The sequence below is a fragment of the Caenorhabditis elegans genome, chromosome IV, assembly GCF_000002985.6.
Source record: "Caenorhabditis elegans chromosome IV".
Classification (NCBI taxonomy): Eukaryota; Metazoa; Nematoda; class Chromadorea; order Rhabditida; family Rhabditidae; genus Caenorhabditis; species Caenorhabditis elegans.
The window spans coordinates 7,988,674-8,009,073 of NC_003282.8; the positions used below are offsets into that span (position 1 = coordinate 7,988,674).

General features: G+C 37.1%; 2 protein-coding genes and 5 non-coding genes across 7 annotated transcripts; 4 read left to right on the forward strand and 3 right to left on the reverse strand.

The window, feature by feature from the left end:
* The first annotated feature begins 11 nt into the window (after positions 1–11).
* col-115 (Col_cuticle_N domain-containing protein) lies at positions 12–2,753 on the forward strand. The gene is made up of 5 exons (NM_068937.4): positions 12–158; positions 661–894; positions 1,339–1,474; positions 1,584–2,097; positions 2,487–2,753. Exons 1-5 carry the CDS (start codon positions 15–17, stop codon positions 2,638–2,640), a joined length of 1,182 nt encoding a protein of 393 aa, NP_501338.1. The 5' UTR covers positions 12–14; the 3' UTR covers positions 2,641–2,753.
* On the reverse strand, positions 2,737–15,446 carry rig-4 (Protein sidekick homolog). Its single transcript, NM_068938.9, has 12 exons — positions 15,239–15,446; positions 14,899–15,105; positions 13,573–13,721; positions 13,186–13,343; positions 12,370–12,811; positions 10,661–11,492; positions 9,112–9,750; positions 7,982–9,033; positions 7,309–7,872; positions 5,065–6,865; positions 3,581–4,450; positions 2,737–3,312 (listed from the first exon to the last, which is right to left on the reverse strand). Exons 1-12 carry the CDS (start codon positions 15,369–15,371, stop codon positions 3,182–3,184), a joined length of 6,978 nt encoding a protein of 2,325 aa, NP_501339.2. The 5' UTR covers positions 15,372–15,446; the 3' UTR covers positions 2,737–3,181.
* On the forward strand, positions 13,782–13,915 carry Y42H9B.6. The gene has a single exon (NR_056263.1). It is a non-coding gene; the product is annotated as an Unclassified non-coding RNA Y42H9B.6 (non-coding RNA).
* Y42H9B.8 lies at positions 13,792–14,234 on the reverse strand. The gene has a single exon (NR_056264.1). It is a non-coding gene; the product is annotated as an Unclassified non-coding RNA Y42H9B.8 (non-coding RNA).
* Y42H9B.5 lies at positions 14,096–14,221 on the forward strand. The gene has a single exon (NR_056265.1). It is a non-coding gene; the product is annotated as an Unclassified non-coding RNA Y42H9B.5 (non-coding RNA).
* Positions 15,447–16,828: 1,382 nt separating the features above from the next.
* Y42H9B.7 lies at positions 16,829–16,974 on the reverse strand. The gene has a single exon (NR_056266.1). It is a non-coding gene; the product is annotated as an Unclassified non-coding RNA Y42H9B.7 (non-coding RNA).
* A 2,779-nt stretch (positions 16,975–19,753) lies between these two features.
* On the forward strand, positions 19,754–19,899 carry Y42H9B.10. Its single transcript, NR_056267.1, has one exon. It is a non-coding gene; the product is annotated as an Unclassified non-coding RNA Y42H9B.10 (non-coding RNA).
* The last annotated feature ends 501 nt before the right edge of the window (positions 19,900–20,400 follow it).

Sequence of the window (20,400 nt, forward strand, 5' to 3'; positions counted from 1 at the left end):
AGTAATTTCAGAAAATGAAGGGTAATGAGAAAGATCTAGAACTGTTAGCGCGACGAATGCGTCAATTGGCCGTTTTCTCGTCATCAGTTGCTGTATTTGTTGCAGTTCTTGCCGTCTTTGCTCTACCAATTCTTATCACATCTACACTTCAAGCAGTGGTAATTTATTTGTTAATTTTATAGTTTACCTAATTTGCTTTTTATTAGATGTGAATGATTTTACAAGCTGAAAATTATAAGGAAATTATTTCCGCTCACAAATATAACTCTTCCAAATTAGATTTTTACAAACATTCTGGAAGCTTCGTGGCAAGTGTGTTTTGTTTTCATCTTATAAAACCTAGCTTCCAGAATGTTTACCCTACCTGAAGAATGGTCACCTAATTATATCCAGAAAAGCATCAAAAATTTGCAAAAGTGGTCAAACAAGTTGCCGGACCTCTCAAGTAGTCACAAAATTAACTTTGAAATGTTTAATTGAGAACTGAAAAATGTTCTTGTTTGTAGAGGAACTTTAATATACGAATTAATGTTTTGGGAAAAAAAAAATACTGGAAATAGATTCTCTACACCCCCAGTTTTCACTTGCATCATTTTGGCAAAATGTGTTTCTAAAAATTTTGTGTACCGGTCAATGATTATTAGAAATCAATGTTTCCAGACATCCGTAGACGATAGTTTGGGAAGATGTACTGCCGACGCATTTAAAATGTACAAAGCAATTGATGAAATCGAGATTCAACTTATTCAATCGTTTAATAAAACGACTTCTCAAAGATCAAAACGTGGTGGAGGATATGTGTCATCATCTTCTTATGGTGGACAATATTCTGGTCAACAGTATGATTCTACTGGAAATGCTGCAACTAATGGACAATATCGGTTTTTCCCAGAGGTAAGGCATGCATTTTGGGGATTTAAAATCTGAAAAATATAAATTTTGTTACATGAGTTAAAATTAGAGCGGAAATTGATGAAACTTCTGCCCGAAAATCATAGTAAAACTCTTCGAAAAAATGTTTAAATTTTAATTTACTGTCAACGTTTGGCAATCCGTAGACCTCAGTTTTCACTTATCATAGTTCTGGAAGAAGACTATCAAATATTTTTTCTGTGTGTTATAGATTTTAATTTAAAAAAAAAAATTTACTCGAACATTGTAGCGGTTTGAGTTTGGAGCAATGTTCGAAATTACCTAACATTTGAGATTGAACCGCGGCCAAATGATTGTATTCATGCAAAATCTTCACTGACTAGACACTTCCTGCATGCCTATAAATTGAAAAACCAGTTGCTTAAAAATTCAAGTATACATTTCTAAAATTAGAGGATTTTGCAGGTTATTGAAGCAATCCGAGCCAGAAGACCAACATTATATTCACTACAACAAGACTATAACTCTGGCGGATATGCTGGACAAGGAGGGTGTGGAGCATCACAACAAGGATATGCTTCTAGACCAGTTTTTGTTGGACGTTAGTGTTTTTTTTTGCAAGTGTTGAAGACTATCGTGCTCTTATATAGTAGTTTCTACATTTTTTGAATACAGTACCTGTTTTGGTTTCCTAAAAGCTAAACATTTAGCACAAACTGGTTCAATTCTCCGAGATGGTCAATCTGGTTTTAATGGTGGAGGTGGTTGTATTCCACGTTATGGTCCACCTGGTGCTCCAGGAGCTTCAGGACAATCAGGACGTGATGGACAAGATGGACAACCAGGAACAGATGGTCAACAAGGTAGAGACGGGATTGCTGATATTGATCGTGAACCATGTCAAGTATGTGCTCCAGCACCACAAGGTTATCCAGGACCACCTGGACCAAAGGGGCGTACAGGAGAACAGGGACCACCGGGATTAGACGGAGAAACTATTGATGGAGAAGATGGATCACCAGGTCTTCCAGGACCACCGGGACCACCAGGACCTCCAGGATTACATGGATCACCAGGATCATATGGAGAATCGAAAGAAGAAGAAATTGCAGGACCACCAGGCCCACCAGGTGTCAGAGGGATTCAGGGAGGAGTTGGATCAAGAGGAGCTGAAGGTAATCCAGGACCAAAGGGACCACCAGGACTACAAGGAGACATTGGATCGTAAGTTAATGTTACTTTTAAATTTAAAAGGTTCAAGTGTTAAAAGATAAATTCAACTTCGACATTCCGCAGATGCGACATTTTGCAGTTTTTACCATAGAATTACGATACCCGGTCTCTGCACGACTTTTGCTAAACGTTTTTTGAAAGAATCGATGAAAATTCCGGCAATGAGAGTTTGAAATTACAGTACTCTTCAAAGGCACAAATCTTTTCGTATTTAACAAACATTTTTCGTTTCGAGACCGGGTACCGTATTTTTGACGCGAAAATCGGAAAACGTTACGTCTGTGAAAGGCTCAAAACTTGAGTAATTGATTTCATTTGACTTGCAGACTTTCAGTAGTTCTACATTTCCAATTCAATTGTCACTAAATTCAATTTTTCAGACATGGAATAGCAGGCCGACCTGGTCTTCAAGGTCGTCCAGGTAACCCTGGGGCTCCTGGCTCCCCAGCTTCATGTGATCATTGTGCTCCACCAGTTCTCGAGCCCGGCTACCAAGTGGATGTTAAAAAGACAATTAAACGCGCTTCTCCATGATTTATTACTTCCAGTTGTTATACTTGATCTCCTCAACTATCTGTATATAGGCTCCCCGTTCAAACATTTAGATCAGTTGCTGTTTGTCAAAAAATTAAATGAAATAATTCATTTTCTTCTAGAGTTCAAACTAAGCTGAACTGAAAATATTATCAAAATATAAAAAATACAAAAACAAAAAATGCAAAAAAGAATAAACGAGATTCTAAAATTGGGGCTGAAAATGAGGGGGAAAAAGACAAAAAACTCATCATTATGAAAACCCGTTTTAGAGAAAATCGGCCAGATATAATTATGTTTCAGGGAAATTAAGTGGACAACTTGGCGTATGTCACCGGTACAGGAAAAGGGAGAGAAATTAAGTATCCGAATGGTACAGAAAAAAAAACCATTTGTGAAGAAAAAAAAAGAAAACGGCAAGAATTTTGAACAACAAAATTGAGACAGAAATGGAACAAGTCACAGACAGATGAAAAATCTATATACATCTAAAAGAGGATAAGAATGTGATTTAAAAAGCTTTTGAAAATCGTGGAGAAATCTAGACAAAACTGGAGAAACCAGTAGTCAAATTGGGAGTTGCTGGAATATTAGCCCATGGACCTTCACTCGTGCTATCAGTTGTTGAAGATCTGCCTGCTGCACTGCTCGGGTGACCAGTTAGGATAGGCGCTGAAAAAAATTTAGATTAAGGAAATGTCCTCAAAACGTAAAATAAATATATTATGCGGGCGCGAAAGTCTGTTAAAAATCAGGTACCCGGTCTCGGCGCGACAAATGTTGTCAATTGCGAAAAGGCGTGTAAGGAGTACTGTACTCTCGTTTCTGCGGTATTTTTAAAAATAGATCTTGCTTTATTTTTTTTAGCGATTTCTTTTGAAATTTGAATTTTGTTTCAAAAATTCGCGTCTGGATAATAACTAAAAAAGTAAAAACTAACCTCTAACCATATCCGTGTCTCTAACTTTTCTCCATGTATCTCTATACTGATCAGTTGATCCATAATGCCTAGCAATATCATCAACACCATCAGTCATTGTTCGATCACCACGAATTACAGTATCATCATCAACAACGTCTTCTTCTTCATCAAACGAATCGTACACTTCTGGCTGTTGTAGGGGGCTTCCTTGTGGCTGTGATCCAGCTCCAGATCCTCCAGACGAAGATGGTATATGTCCTCTGTATTCGACTCGGCCATATTCTGATCGAGTTGCGTAAAGATCTGATCGTGTCGGCATGTATTCATTTCGTCCATTGTCTGAACCTCCTCGAGCTGATGGAGTAACATAAGCAGTGTTCTGACTCCTAATATCTCTTCCAACAAGAGCACTAAGCTTCTGCATGGCTTCAACACTTGTATGTGGAGGCCCAGAGTTCGGGAGTGGTGGTATAACATCTGTAGCCAATCCATACATATTCATCACACCTCCACTATTCCGTGAACCGCCAAGAACACTTCCATATGCTGGAGGTTCTCGAGATTGATCGGAGACCCAAGATTGAGTGGTTCCCGGTCGAGTTGGAAGTTCTCGGCTTCTAGTCATATTGGCAGCTGATGTTCCTTTTAATTGGAATGATGCAAAGTTTCCATCGGCCAGTTGAAGACTGTCAATAGATCGGGATCGTTTTTCTCGACGATATTTTGCAGAGCTTCCGGTCACACATAAAATTGCAATTATGATAACAATCAACACAAATGCACCCATTGCAACTAATGCCATAAACCACCATGTTGTGTAGAATGGATCGTCCGGAATCGATTCAGGAACAAAAAGTTGCTCTGTTTCGACACTTGCCATTCCGATTCCTGAAATAAATATTGTTTAAAAATGGAGTCCCGTGCTTGGCATTTTTTTGAATGAAAGAAAACGGATTGTAATGTCCAAATAAAAATGCAAAATAAACAAAAAATTCCAATTTTTATGGATAATTTCTTCAATTTTGCAACAAAAATTCAACTGGCTGACTGGGCCACTTGAATTGAAGTCGGAAAACAGAAAACTCCAGAAAAGCGATTTTTTTTTGCAAATTGAAAAAATTATTTTATTTTTTGGAGAATAAAAAAAATTAGTTTTTACAGAATTGGAAAACAATGTTTTTTTTTGCAAAATTACAATAATCATAAACATATAAATATATATTTTTTTCACAAAATTAAAAAAAAAATTATTTTTTACAGAATTGAAAAATAATTTTTTTGCAATATTGAAATAATCATAAAAATTTTTTTCGCAGACTTGAATTTTTTTGTTGAAAATTTGAATTAAAAAAAAATCATTGAGAAAATTCCATAAAAAATGTTTTTTTTTCAGAATTAATATGATTTTTTGCAAAACTGAAAAAAAAATCATAAAATCAAAATTTTACAGTTATATTCTGTCATTACGACCCAGCTTCTTTCAATTAAAAATAATTACTTACCTCTAACATTTCTCGTGAATACTCTAAAGGCATAATAACTGGATGGTTGAAGTTCTCTGTATGAGACTTGTTCCTTCTCACTTCTCCCTTCCGTTGGCCTCAATGTAATCCATTCTCCAATTGGATGAGTCGGTCGAGTTGATGTTGCAGCAGCAGTTTGAGCTGCACTTTTTGCTCCTTTGATCTCATTCCTACGTGGTCGCTGTGATACATATCCATTAGCAGGTGCTTCTTCAGCAACAGAAACACGTTTAGCTTGAAGCAAGTGCCCAACAATTTCATCAGAGTCCGCAACATCATTCCAGTTCAATGTCACATAACTCTGTCCTGAAGTAATCTGAGGCTTACTGGGAGGTGGGGGCCCGTCTTTGCTCGGCCCAATAGTCACATTTGCCGATCTTTGCTCTCCTTTTCCGGCAGAAGTTTCAGCCCATACACTGAAGAAGTAGGTGACACCTTCGGCTAGACCATGTGTATCGAAATAGTTTCTTGAAGTTCGTTGCTGATCTTCATTCTTGAACTCTTCCTGCATTCGATATCCCTTATAGTTGACAATATAACCGATAACATTTCCATTCGGTTGTGAAGGTTCATCCCATGAAACTTTGACAGAATCCATGAGTACATCACTGAAACGTAGAATTCCAACAGGTCCAGGTTTGTCTTCCAACGTTTTGTCTCGCACTTGAGACATTTTTCCTTCTCCTGCTCGATTGTAAGGGGAAACTGAGATCTGATATTCTGTGAATTTGCGTAAATCATTAAGAGTGCATTCATTTGTGTCGACAATCATTATTTCTTCTTCACTGCTAACAGAGCTGAGAACTGAAGCAACTGGAACGTATCGAACTTTAAATGATGTAATTGTTTCACTGTCTTCTTTAGGCCAAGCATCCCATTTCACACGGATTGACGAAGATGAGAGGGGTTCGGTTATGATATTGTTTAGATTTCTTTTTGGAATCGAGTATCCAACATATGCAAAAACTGGCGCAGAAAATGGACCTTCACCTTCCGAATTAAAGATTCTCATTCGAAGGATATAATGTTTGAAACTATCCAACTTGGCCAGAATCTTTTCTTCTTTATCTTCATGTTCATCACGAATTGCTATCTCTTCCATTTGCCACGTTTCATTCGATGGATACTCGCGATAATGGATACGGTATCCAATAGCATCACTGTTCCAAGTTGACTTATGAGGAACCACCCATTCAAGTTGTACACTATTTCTCTCGTAAGGTGTTGCTTTCAGAGAAATTGGCTGAGCAAATGGAGCTGATGGAAGAGTTCTCATCCATTCTGATTCTGGAGACCAAGATGATTCGAGGAAATCACCAATAAAACGGATACGGAATCGGAACATTGAATTCGGAGACAAATGTTTGATGACAGAACGTCGTTTTGAATATTCAAACTTCTTCTCCAGTGTAATCCATTCATCCTCATTTGTTTTTTGATAAGAAACTTGGACTGCACGAACAGGACTCTCTGCATCTTCTGTCAGCTTTCTCGGTAGAGATTCATCCCATCTGATTATGATCTCTGTTGCTTGATGTTGTGACAGAGTGTCACGAACTGGAGCTGGGGCATTTCGTACAGGCAATCTAACGGATGACGTCATAACTTCAGCGACAGCTTCCTCACTTTCTCCCTTGCTGTTTCGAGCTTTTATTGCAAACGTGTATTGTGTATTCGGATTAAGGCTCATTGCAGCAAACATCAACAGATTACCGAGAAGTGGAGCATCGATTGCCATGCTTCTTGGTTCGTGTGATTTCCAGTAAGAAATTATGTAGTTCTGAAAAAAAGAAACACTAAAATCGAATAACCTCAAAGAATTTTTTTTCAGTTTTTTTTTCTGATTAAAAAAGAAAAGAAAAATAATGTTTTTTTTTTAATTTTATGTTTAGTGAGAAATTTAAAACACCCTTTTTCCGAATAAGTCCGATAAAATATGATTTTTTTTTTATCTAATCTTGCTTATATTGATTTAAAAAAAAAACAGAAAAAATTCCTAATAAGAAGAAGAATAATGACCACATATAAAGCTAATTTTTGAAAAATCGAAAAAAGAAATTTTCCGATTTTTTTATTTTCAAAAATCGAAAAACGAACATCCTTGGTGGTGAGAAACTTAAAACACACTTTTTTTGAAGAAGTCCGCTTTTTGTTTTCTGGTGCAAAATTCGAAAAAATATTTTTTCTATTCTGGTCGGAAAAAAGTTGTTGTTCAAAACTTACAGTAATCTTTCCATTTGGTGATCCTGGAGGTAACCATTTCATTCGAACTTCTTGCTCACTGATATAAGAGCATTGGAATGATTCTGGTGGTGCTGGAACATCCTCCATTGTTTCAAATGATATAGGAGTCGAATTTTCAGGTCCATTTCCAACGATCGTGTAAGCAGACATGTATACATGATAACTCGTAAATGGACGCAAATCTGAGACCTTAGCCATAAGAGTTGATTGTCCTGGAATATCGATCACTTTGGTTTCGTCAGCCATAAGAGATTCTCGTTCTGGGACCACTCGAAGTTTGTAACCGATCACATCTCCATTCGTCGATAATTCTGCTACCGGATTCCATTTAATAATTGCCGCCTTTGAACCTTCAGCAGTAACCACGATATTTCTTGGTGATCCTGATGGAACACTTTCGTATGTTCTCGCTTTCACTGAATCTGTTGGTAGACTTCTTCCAAATCCATTTTCAGAGAATACATTTACTTCATAAGAGGTGAATGGTCGAAGATCTGTGACTGTATGCTCACTTGAACGAAGTGCAGGCGTTCGGACTTCTTTCTGAAAAGAAAACATTATTTCAACATTTTTAGAAAAATAAAAAATTTTCGGTTTCCGATGTTTTTTTTTTTTTCAAAAATAGCCTGAAAGTTAAATCATAACTACTAACCCAATTCTCATCATCAATTTCTCTATAAACAATTAGATATCCTTTTGGCTGTCCATTCCAATGAGTTGCTAGTAGAGGAGTCCACGATACGGATATAGAAGTTGCTGATACAGGTTCTGCGAAAAGTCGTTGACTTGGTGTATCTGGATTTGTTTGAAGAGTTTCAAACGATCGAGATGGCTCAGAAGGTGCTCCACGTCCTTTCACATTTTCTGCGATTAATCTCAATTGATATTGGGTAAATGGGCGGAGCCCTGTGACAGTAATTGATCTAGCTTTCGGTGCACTGACATTAAAAACATGTGCAAAAACACTCGAATCAGCCATTTTTCCTTCAACAACCCATTGCCGAATAGCAGTATGACCATCAAATCCAGGAGTAAAATGTAATTGAACTGTTGTCGCTGATATATCACCAATTGAGAGCATCGAAGGTCTTCCAGGAAGTTCAGGTGGTACTCCACTTTCAAATTTCGTCTCCTCAACAGGACCATCTCCTTTTCTAGTTGATGCCATTACATCAACTCCATATCTAGTTGAAGGTTGTAATCCATCAATTGTGAAATTAGTAGTTGATCCATCAACTTCATGCTTTGTCTTAACATCTGGTGAACTTGCTGCCCAATGACGAATCGTATACTTTGTAACAATTCCATTTTGTTTCAATGGTGAATTCCACGTTATAACTGCTCCATTATACATTACTTCAGCAATACTTAATTCATCGACAGATTCTGGAGTATCTTCTTCAGTTACAACTTTCACTACATTACTTCTTGGTCCATCTCCAGGAGTCGTGAAACATAAAGTTGTTAAATTGTAATGTCCAAACTTTTCAAGTTCATTAACAACAGTGGTAAGCTGACGTCTATCCGGATCCAAGATTACTTGCTTGTAAAGTTCTCCTTTCTCTGGTTCACCCTTCCAAAATTGAACCTTGTATCCTAGATTCACTCCCGGAATTCTTTGTTGTTCTGGAGCAGTGAATTCGATTGCAACAGCAGTTGAGTTGAGAACTTTCACTCGAACATTCTTTGGTGCTTGTGTTGGCCCTGAAAAAATATAATGTAATTTAAAAGTAAAAAAACCAAAAAAATACAAAGATTTTTGGTTGACATAATTTGACTCACTTCCTTCTGATGTTGTAACTTCAATACTTTCACTGAAAACTCCCAATCCTCTTTTATTATAAGCTGCCACTTGAATTTCATATTCTCTCCATGTAATCAACTCATCAACTAAAGTATTTCGAGCATCTTTTGTTGTCAGATTCTTCTCATTCCAGGTGAGTGAACTGTATCCAGCAAGCCTATACCGTACTACATATCCCAGTACATCTCCACTATCAAGTTCTTCTTTCGGTTGTTGCCATTGTACCATTACACTATGTGGAGATCTAGCAGATGCTGCAACATTTCTTGGAGCAGCTGAAGGAGGTTGTTGAGGCATTGTAACACTGTATGATGGAAGTGATGGTTTTCCAGGTCCATGTTTATTAGATGCAACAACTCGGAATTCTGCAGTTGAAGAAGGTCGTAAATCTTCGATATCTGTCCAACAACATGGTTTTCCCTCTTCTTTTGGAATATTATCAATGGCTGTTGTCCAATCACTCCATAATCCAGTTGGTCCCATTGTTCGCATTTCGATAGCATGTTTGATGATTGGCTCATTACCATCGAATCCTTCATTCCAACGGACACGAACTTTAGCTGGCATTGTCTCATTGTGAAGCTCAGCACGAACACGTTCAGGCATCGCGGGTTTTTCTGAAAAATATTTTTTTAGAATTGTGAAAATATATGAATACTGTCGGAACAGCCAAAGAGCAAATAGCTTCGACAAGTTCATCTGGGGGAAATGCAAAACCAAACTACGAAGGCACTTTTTCACAAATAGAGTATTCAGTTCTATAAAAAATTAGCGCAATGAATCTTATTTTGGCACCTCATGTCCTATGCATGTTTAATACTTTTATGTCCACTACTTTCATGTTACCCATTATTCATCTCCCTGACACCCGCACATTCATGTACCAACTAATCAACTTTTCAGATGATAATTCATTTTCTGTATGTTTATTATCAATTTTTGTGATTATTATCAATCTCTCTATGATGTTTGGGCCTTAACTTATTCATGTCTATCCACTATTTATTTTTGATCACGATTTGAATCGTAATAAATACAATACAATACAATACTCCAGTATTTTTTTTTGGTTTTTTTTTTCGTTTTTCCGACACTTTGAAAAATGATTAATTTTTGGTAATTTTTCTTTTTTTTAGTAAAATTTATGTTTTTTTTTTCATTTTTTATCAACATAAACATAATTTAATTTTTAAAAAAGTGAATATTATGGTATTTAAATTTTTTTACGATTTTTCGGAAAATCAACAATTTTTCGTTCTTCGATTTTAAAATGCGATTTTTCTGGAAAAAATATTTTCCAAAAACTCGAAAAAAAAAAGAAGTTTGAATGTGTTCATTTTGTTGAGAAAAAAAAACCTATGATTCCTTCAACATAGAATAAAAAGGGCCAAAATTTCAAGCTACTTTCGAGAAATCTATTTTTTTTTTCAATCAAAAATTTTCAATTTTCCAGAAAAATTGCAAAAGCTACGCACTTGATTAGGAAAACTGTTACTCGTTTTACGAAAATTTGTTAAAAACTCTTACCAATAATCTGCAACATTGCACTGGCATTTTCCTCTCGCCCATCTACAGTAACCCGACAACGATATTCTCCAGTATTATCAGGTCCAACTTGACGAATGATAAGACTTCCTTTTCGATTTCTCGAAATTCGCAATCCAGAATTTCCGTTAACAGGTAATAAAACATCATTCAGATACCATTCGACAGAGGCTTTTCTGACATATTCTTTTGCAACTTCACATGAAAATTCAACATTTGTACCAATAAGACTCTTCTGATCAGCTGGTCCATATTCGATAAGTGAATCGCCGTTTACTTGAACATTTGCCGTTGCTTTGACATTACTTCCACTGATTTCACATGTATATTCTCCTTCATCAGATTTTCGAATATCATGAATAGCTAATCCATCATTTGTCAAATCATACTTCACATTATCCGTCTGAATTTCATGTCCATTCAAAAGCCAGATAATATTCGGTGGTGGGCTTCCAGTCGCTGCACATTCCATCATAATTCTGTCAGTTCCTGAAGCAACTGTCAAGTCCTTTGGTGTTTTTATCAATTTTTGTGATGGTTCAAGTTCCGATGTGAATGGAAATAATTGCTCCTGACTCTTGGAATTGTCGAAAAATTTGAGTTTTCTTGGCGGTGGAGTTTCCATACTGATCTCTTCTTCAAGAGACATTCCATCTTCAGACATTTCGGTTGCAACGGTCTCATTAGCTTCACCTTCTTTCACCCAAACACTAGCTAAATCAGCACCTGCTGCATTGGTAGCTTCGCATTGATATAGTCCAAAATCGTCTTGTTTTATTCTGTCGATAGTAAGTTTTCCGCGTTGTGTAGTCATCTGGAAAAATAATAAATTTTATACTTATCCGGATTTATGGCAATTCTCTGCGGGTGCTGATGTGATATTAACTACTGATAATACAGGAATGTTTTATTTTTATAATATTATTTAAAAGTGTGAATCAGGTTTAAAATTTTGAGATTTCTGTCAATTTTATGCATTTTTTGACATAAAAACTCTTTTTTCACTTGAAAATTCGAAGCAAAACGAATAATTTTGGTCGAAATACATTTGGTACCATTCTACTCCATACAAATCAACCTAGATCACCAATTCTACAAATCCCTCTCATAACGTTCAAAATACTTCTCATTCACATGGTCAAGTGACCAATTTTAAATTCAGTCAAAGTGGTGCCACAATCTGCTTTTCCTCCCTCTTTATATTTCTTTGTATAATTATAACATATGGTCTCATCAAGTGCTTGTTTGTGTCTCCTCCAGCATCCCAGCAACCACACAACTTTTCCTCCTTCGAAACAAACAAATTTGTTCTCTAACATTTTCATAATCTCGCCATTCTACAACCAACATTTGACCTTGAGATCCGTGAATTCTCCGAGAGAGAAACTGGATGGTTTCGAGAAGTACGTAATCCTGCACAATTAGTACGAAAAAGATGATGACGATCGGAGGTGGAAGAGGATAATTTTCGACGGTAAAAAGACGACGAAAAGTAGATAATTGGATGGATGGTTCCCGAATTAAAGTGAATAACTAACTATGTTTTCACATTATAATACTCTATTAATCTCTCAATACCATCTAAGAACCTAATAATCCCAACACTCAGAAACATATGTACAACCTATGTTACGCAATTTAAAAATTCTCAAGTATCTCGATATGCACACATGTATAATACGGTCACTCACCATTAATCCGTTCTTGTACCACTTGATATCCATTGAACTCTTCTTTTTCACAGAACACTTCAGACTTAGACTGGATCCTACTGTTTTTTGTATTTCATTAGGCAAGTCTTTCAATATTGGCCGGCTGATAAATGTCATATACGCAGATTTTTGATCTGACGTTCTTCCCATTGCTGCATCAGCACGACATTCGAGTTTATGCTCTCCACGGGTGAAGCTGGATGGATTAGAGATAATGAGTCGTCTATTGTTTAAAGTAGTCGTCATTCCAACTTCAGATCCGCTGATTTGTTGACCATTCAGAAACCATCTAATTCGTACATCATCCTTACTTCCAAATGAAGTCACACAATCAAATATTTCGTCGTGTGGAAGAGTTGATTCAATGATAGTCCGATCAGTTGGAAAATAAACGATTGATAATGTGTTTTGTAGAGATGGACTGAAAAATAAATATTTGATTGGTTTTTAAAAATTTTAAGTAACGGTTCTTGGTTTTTTTTTTCCAAAGATGACCCAAAAAACACTAAATTTCATAGAGGGACTTTTCATAAATTTTTTTAAGAAGGTTCAAAATTTCGAAAAAGAAGACACTACGGTACGGAAAAGTTGGAAAATTTCAGCTTTTAGTTAAAATTTTGTACTTTTTTCCTCGAAATTTTCAGCCGTCATAAAATTTTTTGTGGTCTTGTTATGAATTGCGGTGTTTTGAGCCATTATGAATATAGAAAATCAAAAATATCAGTTTCTTGTCATTTTTGGTCAAAAGAAGTGAATTTTTAAACATTTTCCTCACGAATTAGCCGAGAATCTTACCTCAATCCATTATCTCTAACGTTATATTCTTTGGATACAATTTCTTTCAAATCATCACTACTGGCCATCAGCTTGTATGCTCCAAAATCGTCCCTCTTCACACCGGTAACCACGAGATTTCCATCACTGGTCACAAAGTGTGTGGCGTCCGGAGTGACCTATAAACAAGAAGTAAACATACAACACAATATACTTTGTGAGGGGGAACACTTGAGTGGACGTGGTGAGAGATGAAAGCTTGTTGAGCTTACAAGTAGTAACTCTTGAAGTTTCGTGCGGAAGAAAAATTGTTACTCACTGACACTGACAAAAATGAATTTTATTGGAATATAAATTTTTCGTTTAATTTTTAGAACTGCAGATTCGTGACTAAAATTTAAAAAGTACCTGATGAGAGTCATCCTTAATCCATGAATAGGATATATCAAGATTCCGTGAAGCAAGAAGAGTTGGCCTTCGGAGCACAAAGTATCGTCCAACTCCTGTTGTAACTTCGTATTGAACAGATTCATCTGATGCATCGAAATCGTCAAGATCTGAAAATAATGGTTTTTTTTTATTTTTCAACTATTTGCAACATTTGTATTTCTCCAAAGAATCAGTCTCCCACATTCATTCCATTCAAACCGTCACCAATGGTGCTCGCGCATTCTCAATAGTTTGCTCAATTCGAACATGAGAAGCTGATTATATGGAGGTCTCACTCCTTCATTGTCTGACTGCACTCTCTCAATCTCTCAATGATCTTCCGCGCGTTTTATTGAGAGAGCGTTAGTGTGTTTCGCAAAGCAAATTGTGCCGGTCTCTCTTGCCTATTCACAAAACTGTCATAAACACTTTTTGGAGAACCTTGCCCCATGCACAGATGTGTGAGAGAGAGACCCATCTTCACTGAGGTGTGCAAAGAGCATGTTCGAGTGCCGCGCGGCAATGAGCATAAAACGATTATAATCAGAGCCTGTTGGCGCCTCATAAACATTGTGCAAAGATTTACGAACGCATCTGCTACGGTCGGCTCAAATGACTGTTGATCTCAACTTTTCCCACTAAGAATGAAAGAAAGAATATATTAAACAAATAATATTCGGCAATATACTGAAAATCCATTCGAAACTGAATTGAAACATTTTCAGATCGACTTTTTTCCAGTTTGATTATCTGCCGCTAAATATTTTGTAGGGACCTATTTAGAAAGTCCTCTTTCAAATAATAAAAGTTTCATTTGAAAGTCTAATTGTACTTCTCTTATTAGATTTTATATAGTCCGTAGTGTCCATCAGTTTCCATAACACCTGTTAACCATTTAGACCCCTTTATTATGTTTTTCTGTGTGTGTTTGTGTTGACGCTAGGAGCAAACATTTCTATATATGTATTCTAGGTGTTTGGGAAACATATACAGCCCCGTTGCTGTAGCAGAAAAAGAAAGAAAGAAAGTAAGACCCTTTTCTACCTTCGAAACCTGACACCTCCATACTAGTGACCAAAATTGGTCATTTTCCGGCGGCGTCTTGCATGTTTTTAGGTAAGTTCCGACAAATCCTGTTAGTCATCAAGTTGTTGTACTAGTGGTGGTGGTCACTAAACTAATCAAGAAGGAGCGGAACGGAAAGAAAAGTATGATTTGTATCAAATGAGTCAGATATTGTGTTAAGCAAGTCAAGAGGTCAAAAGAATTGAGCAAAATTTCTAATTTTTCCTTTAAAAAACTCACACTTGGAGCGAACCATAGATGGTGGTGAAATTGCTGCGCCAACCGTATTCCTAGCAACACATCGATATTTCTTTTCGTCATTGACACGAGAAGCTTGTACTTCACAGAACTTCGAGGTGGCAATGAGCTCGCCAGATGCGTCGCCTATTCGCCATTCGTACTGCTCAGCGAGCTCGGCGTCGTCGCATTTTAATCGAATGATTTCGCCTGAAAACAATTCAATACGTAATTATATCTGAATTCAAACTAAAAGCTGTTTTTGAATGCTTCTTTTTTCAAATTTAAATTACATTTAACTGTAAATCTCAAGTATTTAAAAGCAAAGAAAATGAAAACAAACCCTCAACGGCAACTTTTTGCTCGACAGATCCACCATCCTGGAAAATGGGTGGTTTACCCAAAACCAGCTGTGTGTAACCAATAGTCCACAATACCGTAGTGGTATAAAAAATCAGTAATAAGCGATTTCTCATCGTTCCTCCATGTGTACTTCTCCTCGTTTTCGTCGTCGTTCTTCTGTTTTCCTTCGTGTTTGACGACACTGTGATCTAAAATACTTGGAGCTTAAATTTAAAATTTTATATTTTTTTAGCAAAAAATAAAGTTCAACAAATGAGGCAATGCGGATTAAAAATGAGAAATCATACAAAAGTCGCTATACTCTATAATCAAGAATAAATCGGACGGAATAGATGCCAAATTGGCGCCTTTTCGCACTTAAAGACGATTTGTGGAAGAAAGTAGGAAACATACAGAAGGCACGCAGACGTCGACAATTCCACTTCTGACACCTTTTTTGTTCGCACCTCTTATATGTATATCTTATTATATACGTATGATACATTGCCTTATGTTTGGAACTATTGGATGAGAAGACATTGGTAATGTGAGATATTCGAAGAGAAAGTGCGTAGTGATTAAGGCATCCACGGAGGCGAGGCGTGAAAAGTGTACACCACGCCCGCCCTACTCCTTCGCCCTCCTATCGCCCGCCCTATCGCCGTATTGTGCAAAGTTGCGTCATATAGATTAGTGGCCGACGCTTCGCGAGTTGCGCGTCACTATAGTTTGTGTGCAATACACTGACTTATTTTCTCTCTTTCAAACAGTATGTTTGTTGTTTTAATATTGATAAACTATGTTTTAAAGGATTCTTTATTTGATTTTTATAATTAAAAATGTTCGATTTTCAGTTTTCTTTTACTTTTTCTCAAAAAAAAAAATTAGTAGGGCGATAGGGCGAGGCGACGGGAGGGCGGTGTGTGGTGTGGGGCGGGCGGGCGGTTTCAACGCCTTCGTGGATGCCTTAGTAGTGATACGGAAAGAAGAATCAGATATTTTAATAGGCATTTTTGAAACTCAAAATCCTCTACCATTTTTATATAAATTCAATTAAATCACAAAATGATGTGAGAAACCCATAAAATTAAAGAATTTTAATATTTCCAAAATGAATTCGAAACTGTTCTACAAGAAGCATTAGATACATTTTCAATCACTGAAAACTATAAATTTCTAGAAATATCGACAAATAAAAATGTCCACCACTACGTTTTAATGCTTTACGTTCGGTACATGGGAAAATTGAAAATTCAAAACAACATTGAAAAATGAATTCCTAGACAATTTCAGTTTACTGCCAGCTGACTGAAAGTAGTAGTAGCCATATCGAACAGTAAAGATAAGCAAGAATATGTTGATGACTAACAAACCAAGTAGGACGCAGGATGCATAACAGTTGGTGGGTGAAAAGTAGGCGGAGCTTAAGACCTGTGAGACCATGTGGCACGTTCAAGTGGAAAATAGGAGGATCATGGGCAATGGAAATTAATGTATTCAAATGATTGCTCTAATGGGGCTTCAGAGGGGGTCACCTACAGAATATATCAGATTCTGGGTTCAAGGTGTGTGTTTGAATGAAAATTGAGAAGAAATGGAGGAATGAGAGATGGAAAGAAAAGGAAAAAAGAGGCGAGTGTTGAAATGCACACCGGGCGCCCTTTTCCTCCGATAACACCATTCCCATTGTTTACCATTTGGAGGTAAAGGCGGTCGAATTGAATAGAAGAAAAAGAATAGTCTATTATCATGAAAGTGTAGGTGGGAAAGGAACTTATTTGATAGGGCGGAAATTTGAATTTGAAGGGAGCCAAGAGTGGTACGGTAATACCAAATAATATGAGATCAGAATCAAATAACGAAACATTTTAAAAACTTGTGGAGATTATTCTGACGAATTGTTTTTTTTTTGTTAGAACGGCGGGTTGAACTAAGATGTTGCAAAATCGAGTATAGGTACACAGACAGTAATGATCCAGAACCTTGCTATAAGCTACCGGATGTGATGTGTCACTGAATACCAACAGGTCGTTCGAGAATGGATTTGAATGCATGCGTCATCTAATGGAGAACATGAATTTTAGTGTTGAATTGATGACGATTTTCATTTTTTTATTTCACTGGGCTAACAGTTGATTATATTTTAAAAAATTGATCTTTGGAAATAGCGTAATGTATGTTAGGTGTGAAAATAGACACGAACACCGCAATATGGAAAGAATGAATAGCATACTCGAACGGTAATTTCCGTCTCAGATGTTTCACCCAGCAATAGACGGAAATAAGAATTGACCTTTGTCTTGAGTGCTCCACGTTGAATCAAAACCTCCTAGATCAAGTATTAATAAGGACGAGAGGAGAGGGAAACGTGGCGGCAAATCATAAAGAAAGGTTGGCAATTATGATTATGACGCTGTCTTTTTCCATGTTTACGTAATATTATTCGCAATTTGGAAGTGAATCTCGAGGTATGACACAACAAATATAAACGCTGTAGGATATTACAATCTAAACATCCAAATGAAAAAAATTAAAAGTTAAGGTTGACTACTGCCATGGCAACTGTAGTACTACTACTCGGATTCTGCAGATTTCGGAAAGGGCATAAAAACATGACGGACTTGTTGTATAACCAGGGCCTAACGATCATCATGGGAATTGATGAGAGGGACGATGAAGACGACGACAATCATCGGACACTTCACACGCTCTTCAAGGGGAGAGAGAGAGTTCATTCAGTTTTTACAAGCATGTTAACATTGTGGAATTTTGAGATCTTATGCAAAGTGACGGAACGGGAAATGTATTCCGGGCTCATTTGAAAAAAAAAAGACAAGCCTAAAATTTCATATGAACTATTTCTAGACGTACGTTTGAACGTTTTCCAAAAAGACCAATTTGAAGCTGACTATGCACACAACCTTTAAAAGTAAAAATGCTCCTGCTAAAAGTTAGTTCTGAGCGAAACGACAAGGTCGATCGAAAGGGGAACGCTGTCCATTCATTATTCTCGCCTCCCACACATTCTTTTTTTCTTCGATTCGAGTATTTCTTTGACAAAAGTACGTCGTTTTCCTCGTTTTCGCCTCCTCTACCCAGCTGTGCTTGTTGGTGCTGTCTTATGGGCTCGTAGCGATGAAAAATTTGAATAACCGGGCAACTCCGGGAGAGGGTTTTTGCAAGAAAAGCGAAGAGTCAACGAAGAAGCACAGAATAGAGAAGAAAATGAAGATGCACTTCAGTTGCCAAGATTATCCAAAAAAGTTGGATATCTCAATTTTGGCAAACCAATGTACATCATGACGGTGATTGCTGAAAAACCAAAAACTGATGAAAATCTGGAGACATTGGAATAAGCAAACTAAGATGAAGCGGATATATATTCTCGGAAAGTAAGTCACCGAAAGGGTCGTCGGGCGCCCTCTCCGCGATAGCCAGATCATTATCGACTGCTACTGGTGGAAAAAAGAGACGTAGTGACGACTGGTAACCAGATGTATCGTCTAGATGTATCTAGAAACTTTCCGCTGTGAAGATTAGCTGGCAGTCTGCCTACTATGAATGCTTTGAAATGTTTCAATCAATTGGTAATAAGTCCGAGACTAATCCACAGCGAATTGAAAAGAAACTATGGAGAAATTCCATTCAAGGGAATAGAAGGAAACGGCGGGAGACTTCAAAAACTATTCGGGAAGAAAAGAATCCGTCATGTTTTTTGCGAATGGGTAAGCAGCAAACAAATTGGATGAGGTTTTGAACAAGCCAAGTGACGATTGAGATGAGTGAAGATAGGTAGACGTTGGAAATAATAAGCATAACTAGTAGTAGGTTAGGTGACTGAACTGGATAGATTTCAAAGGAACATAACTACGATCAGAACTTCGAATACAAAAGAATGTCAATTCCAAAAACAAATTTCCTAGGTTTCGAAGAAATGAAAATTCATCTACTGAAATTAAACATATCAGAAAATTCCGCACTTTCTCCTATGTGTATTATTAAAATTAAATGTCCGTTTCGAAAATAAGGAAATACTGCTTAAAATATTTCAATATGCCATAGGAATTTCGTACATTTTATCATTAGAAAGGACTATGAGCATTCAGGAATGTTAGAGACATGATAAGCCTAGATGGATCCCCGATTTGGAAGATATAGTTAGAAAAGCGTGGGAAAATGCGCGAAAACATAGTATCTAGGAGAAAAGAAGTCTCTTAGACATAAATGAACGGGAAGAATGAAGCCCAACTAGATACTCGATGCTCTTCTCTCTCCCGTAGGGATACCAAGAGATACGTGCGGATACATGAAGATACCTGAGAGACTCAGAGATCAGGAAAGAGTGTGCGCGAAGAGCTGGCTGCTGGAGAGCAAATATGGTTAAAACCATATATGACAGTGGATAGAAGAAGGAAGAGGCTAACTAACACAACATAGGTAAATGAAAGAAAGGAGGACATAGAGAGAGAGATGCAGAGGTAGCGGATGACCAGGCAACGGACGGACACAAATGAAAAAAGAGACAGGCTACCTGTCCACTGTTCTGTGTGTGCGATATACACGCGGCAGATGCTTGGGGACAACAGACGGACGGCACCGTGCGGACAACAACAGTCCACTGACATGTAAATCCTATACTGGATATTTGTTTCAAATCTTTCAGGTCTCTGGTTTTGTAATGGATTATTTCTAGATATGAATAGTCACATTTTACTTCTACATTATCAGAGCAAAAATAAATTCTCAAACTGATTGAATTCTTATAGTTTGTTTTTAGAGAGTCCCTATAACTTATGACCCCTTAAGACTGTCTGAACGTCCGATTCGTTCCTCAGCGACAATAAATCCGTTCGCTAATGGATATTTCATCCATTTCGCCTTCTCATCATTTTCAAAACCTTGAAAGAACGGTAAAAGTTTGTCTTCCAACCAAAATGAATGTGTAAGACGGGAGCGGGGCACTAGAGATGGACCGATAATTTGTTTCGAGGTGAAGCCTCCTTTTTCTTTGAAATTTCGTATACGACGAGAACGACTTGTCAATTTCGGAATTGAGCCTACGAGACGAGAGTTCTAAGCAGAGGAAATCCAACTTGGATTTGTGGAAAGATGATGAGGAAAGAAAAGTTGAAGAGAATTTGGAAATGTAGTGGAGAAAAAGAG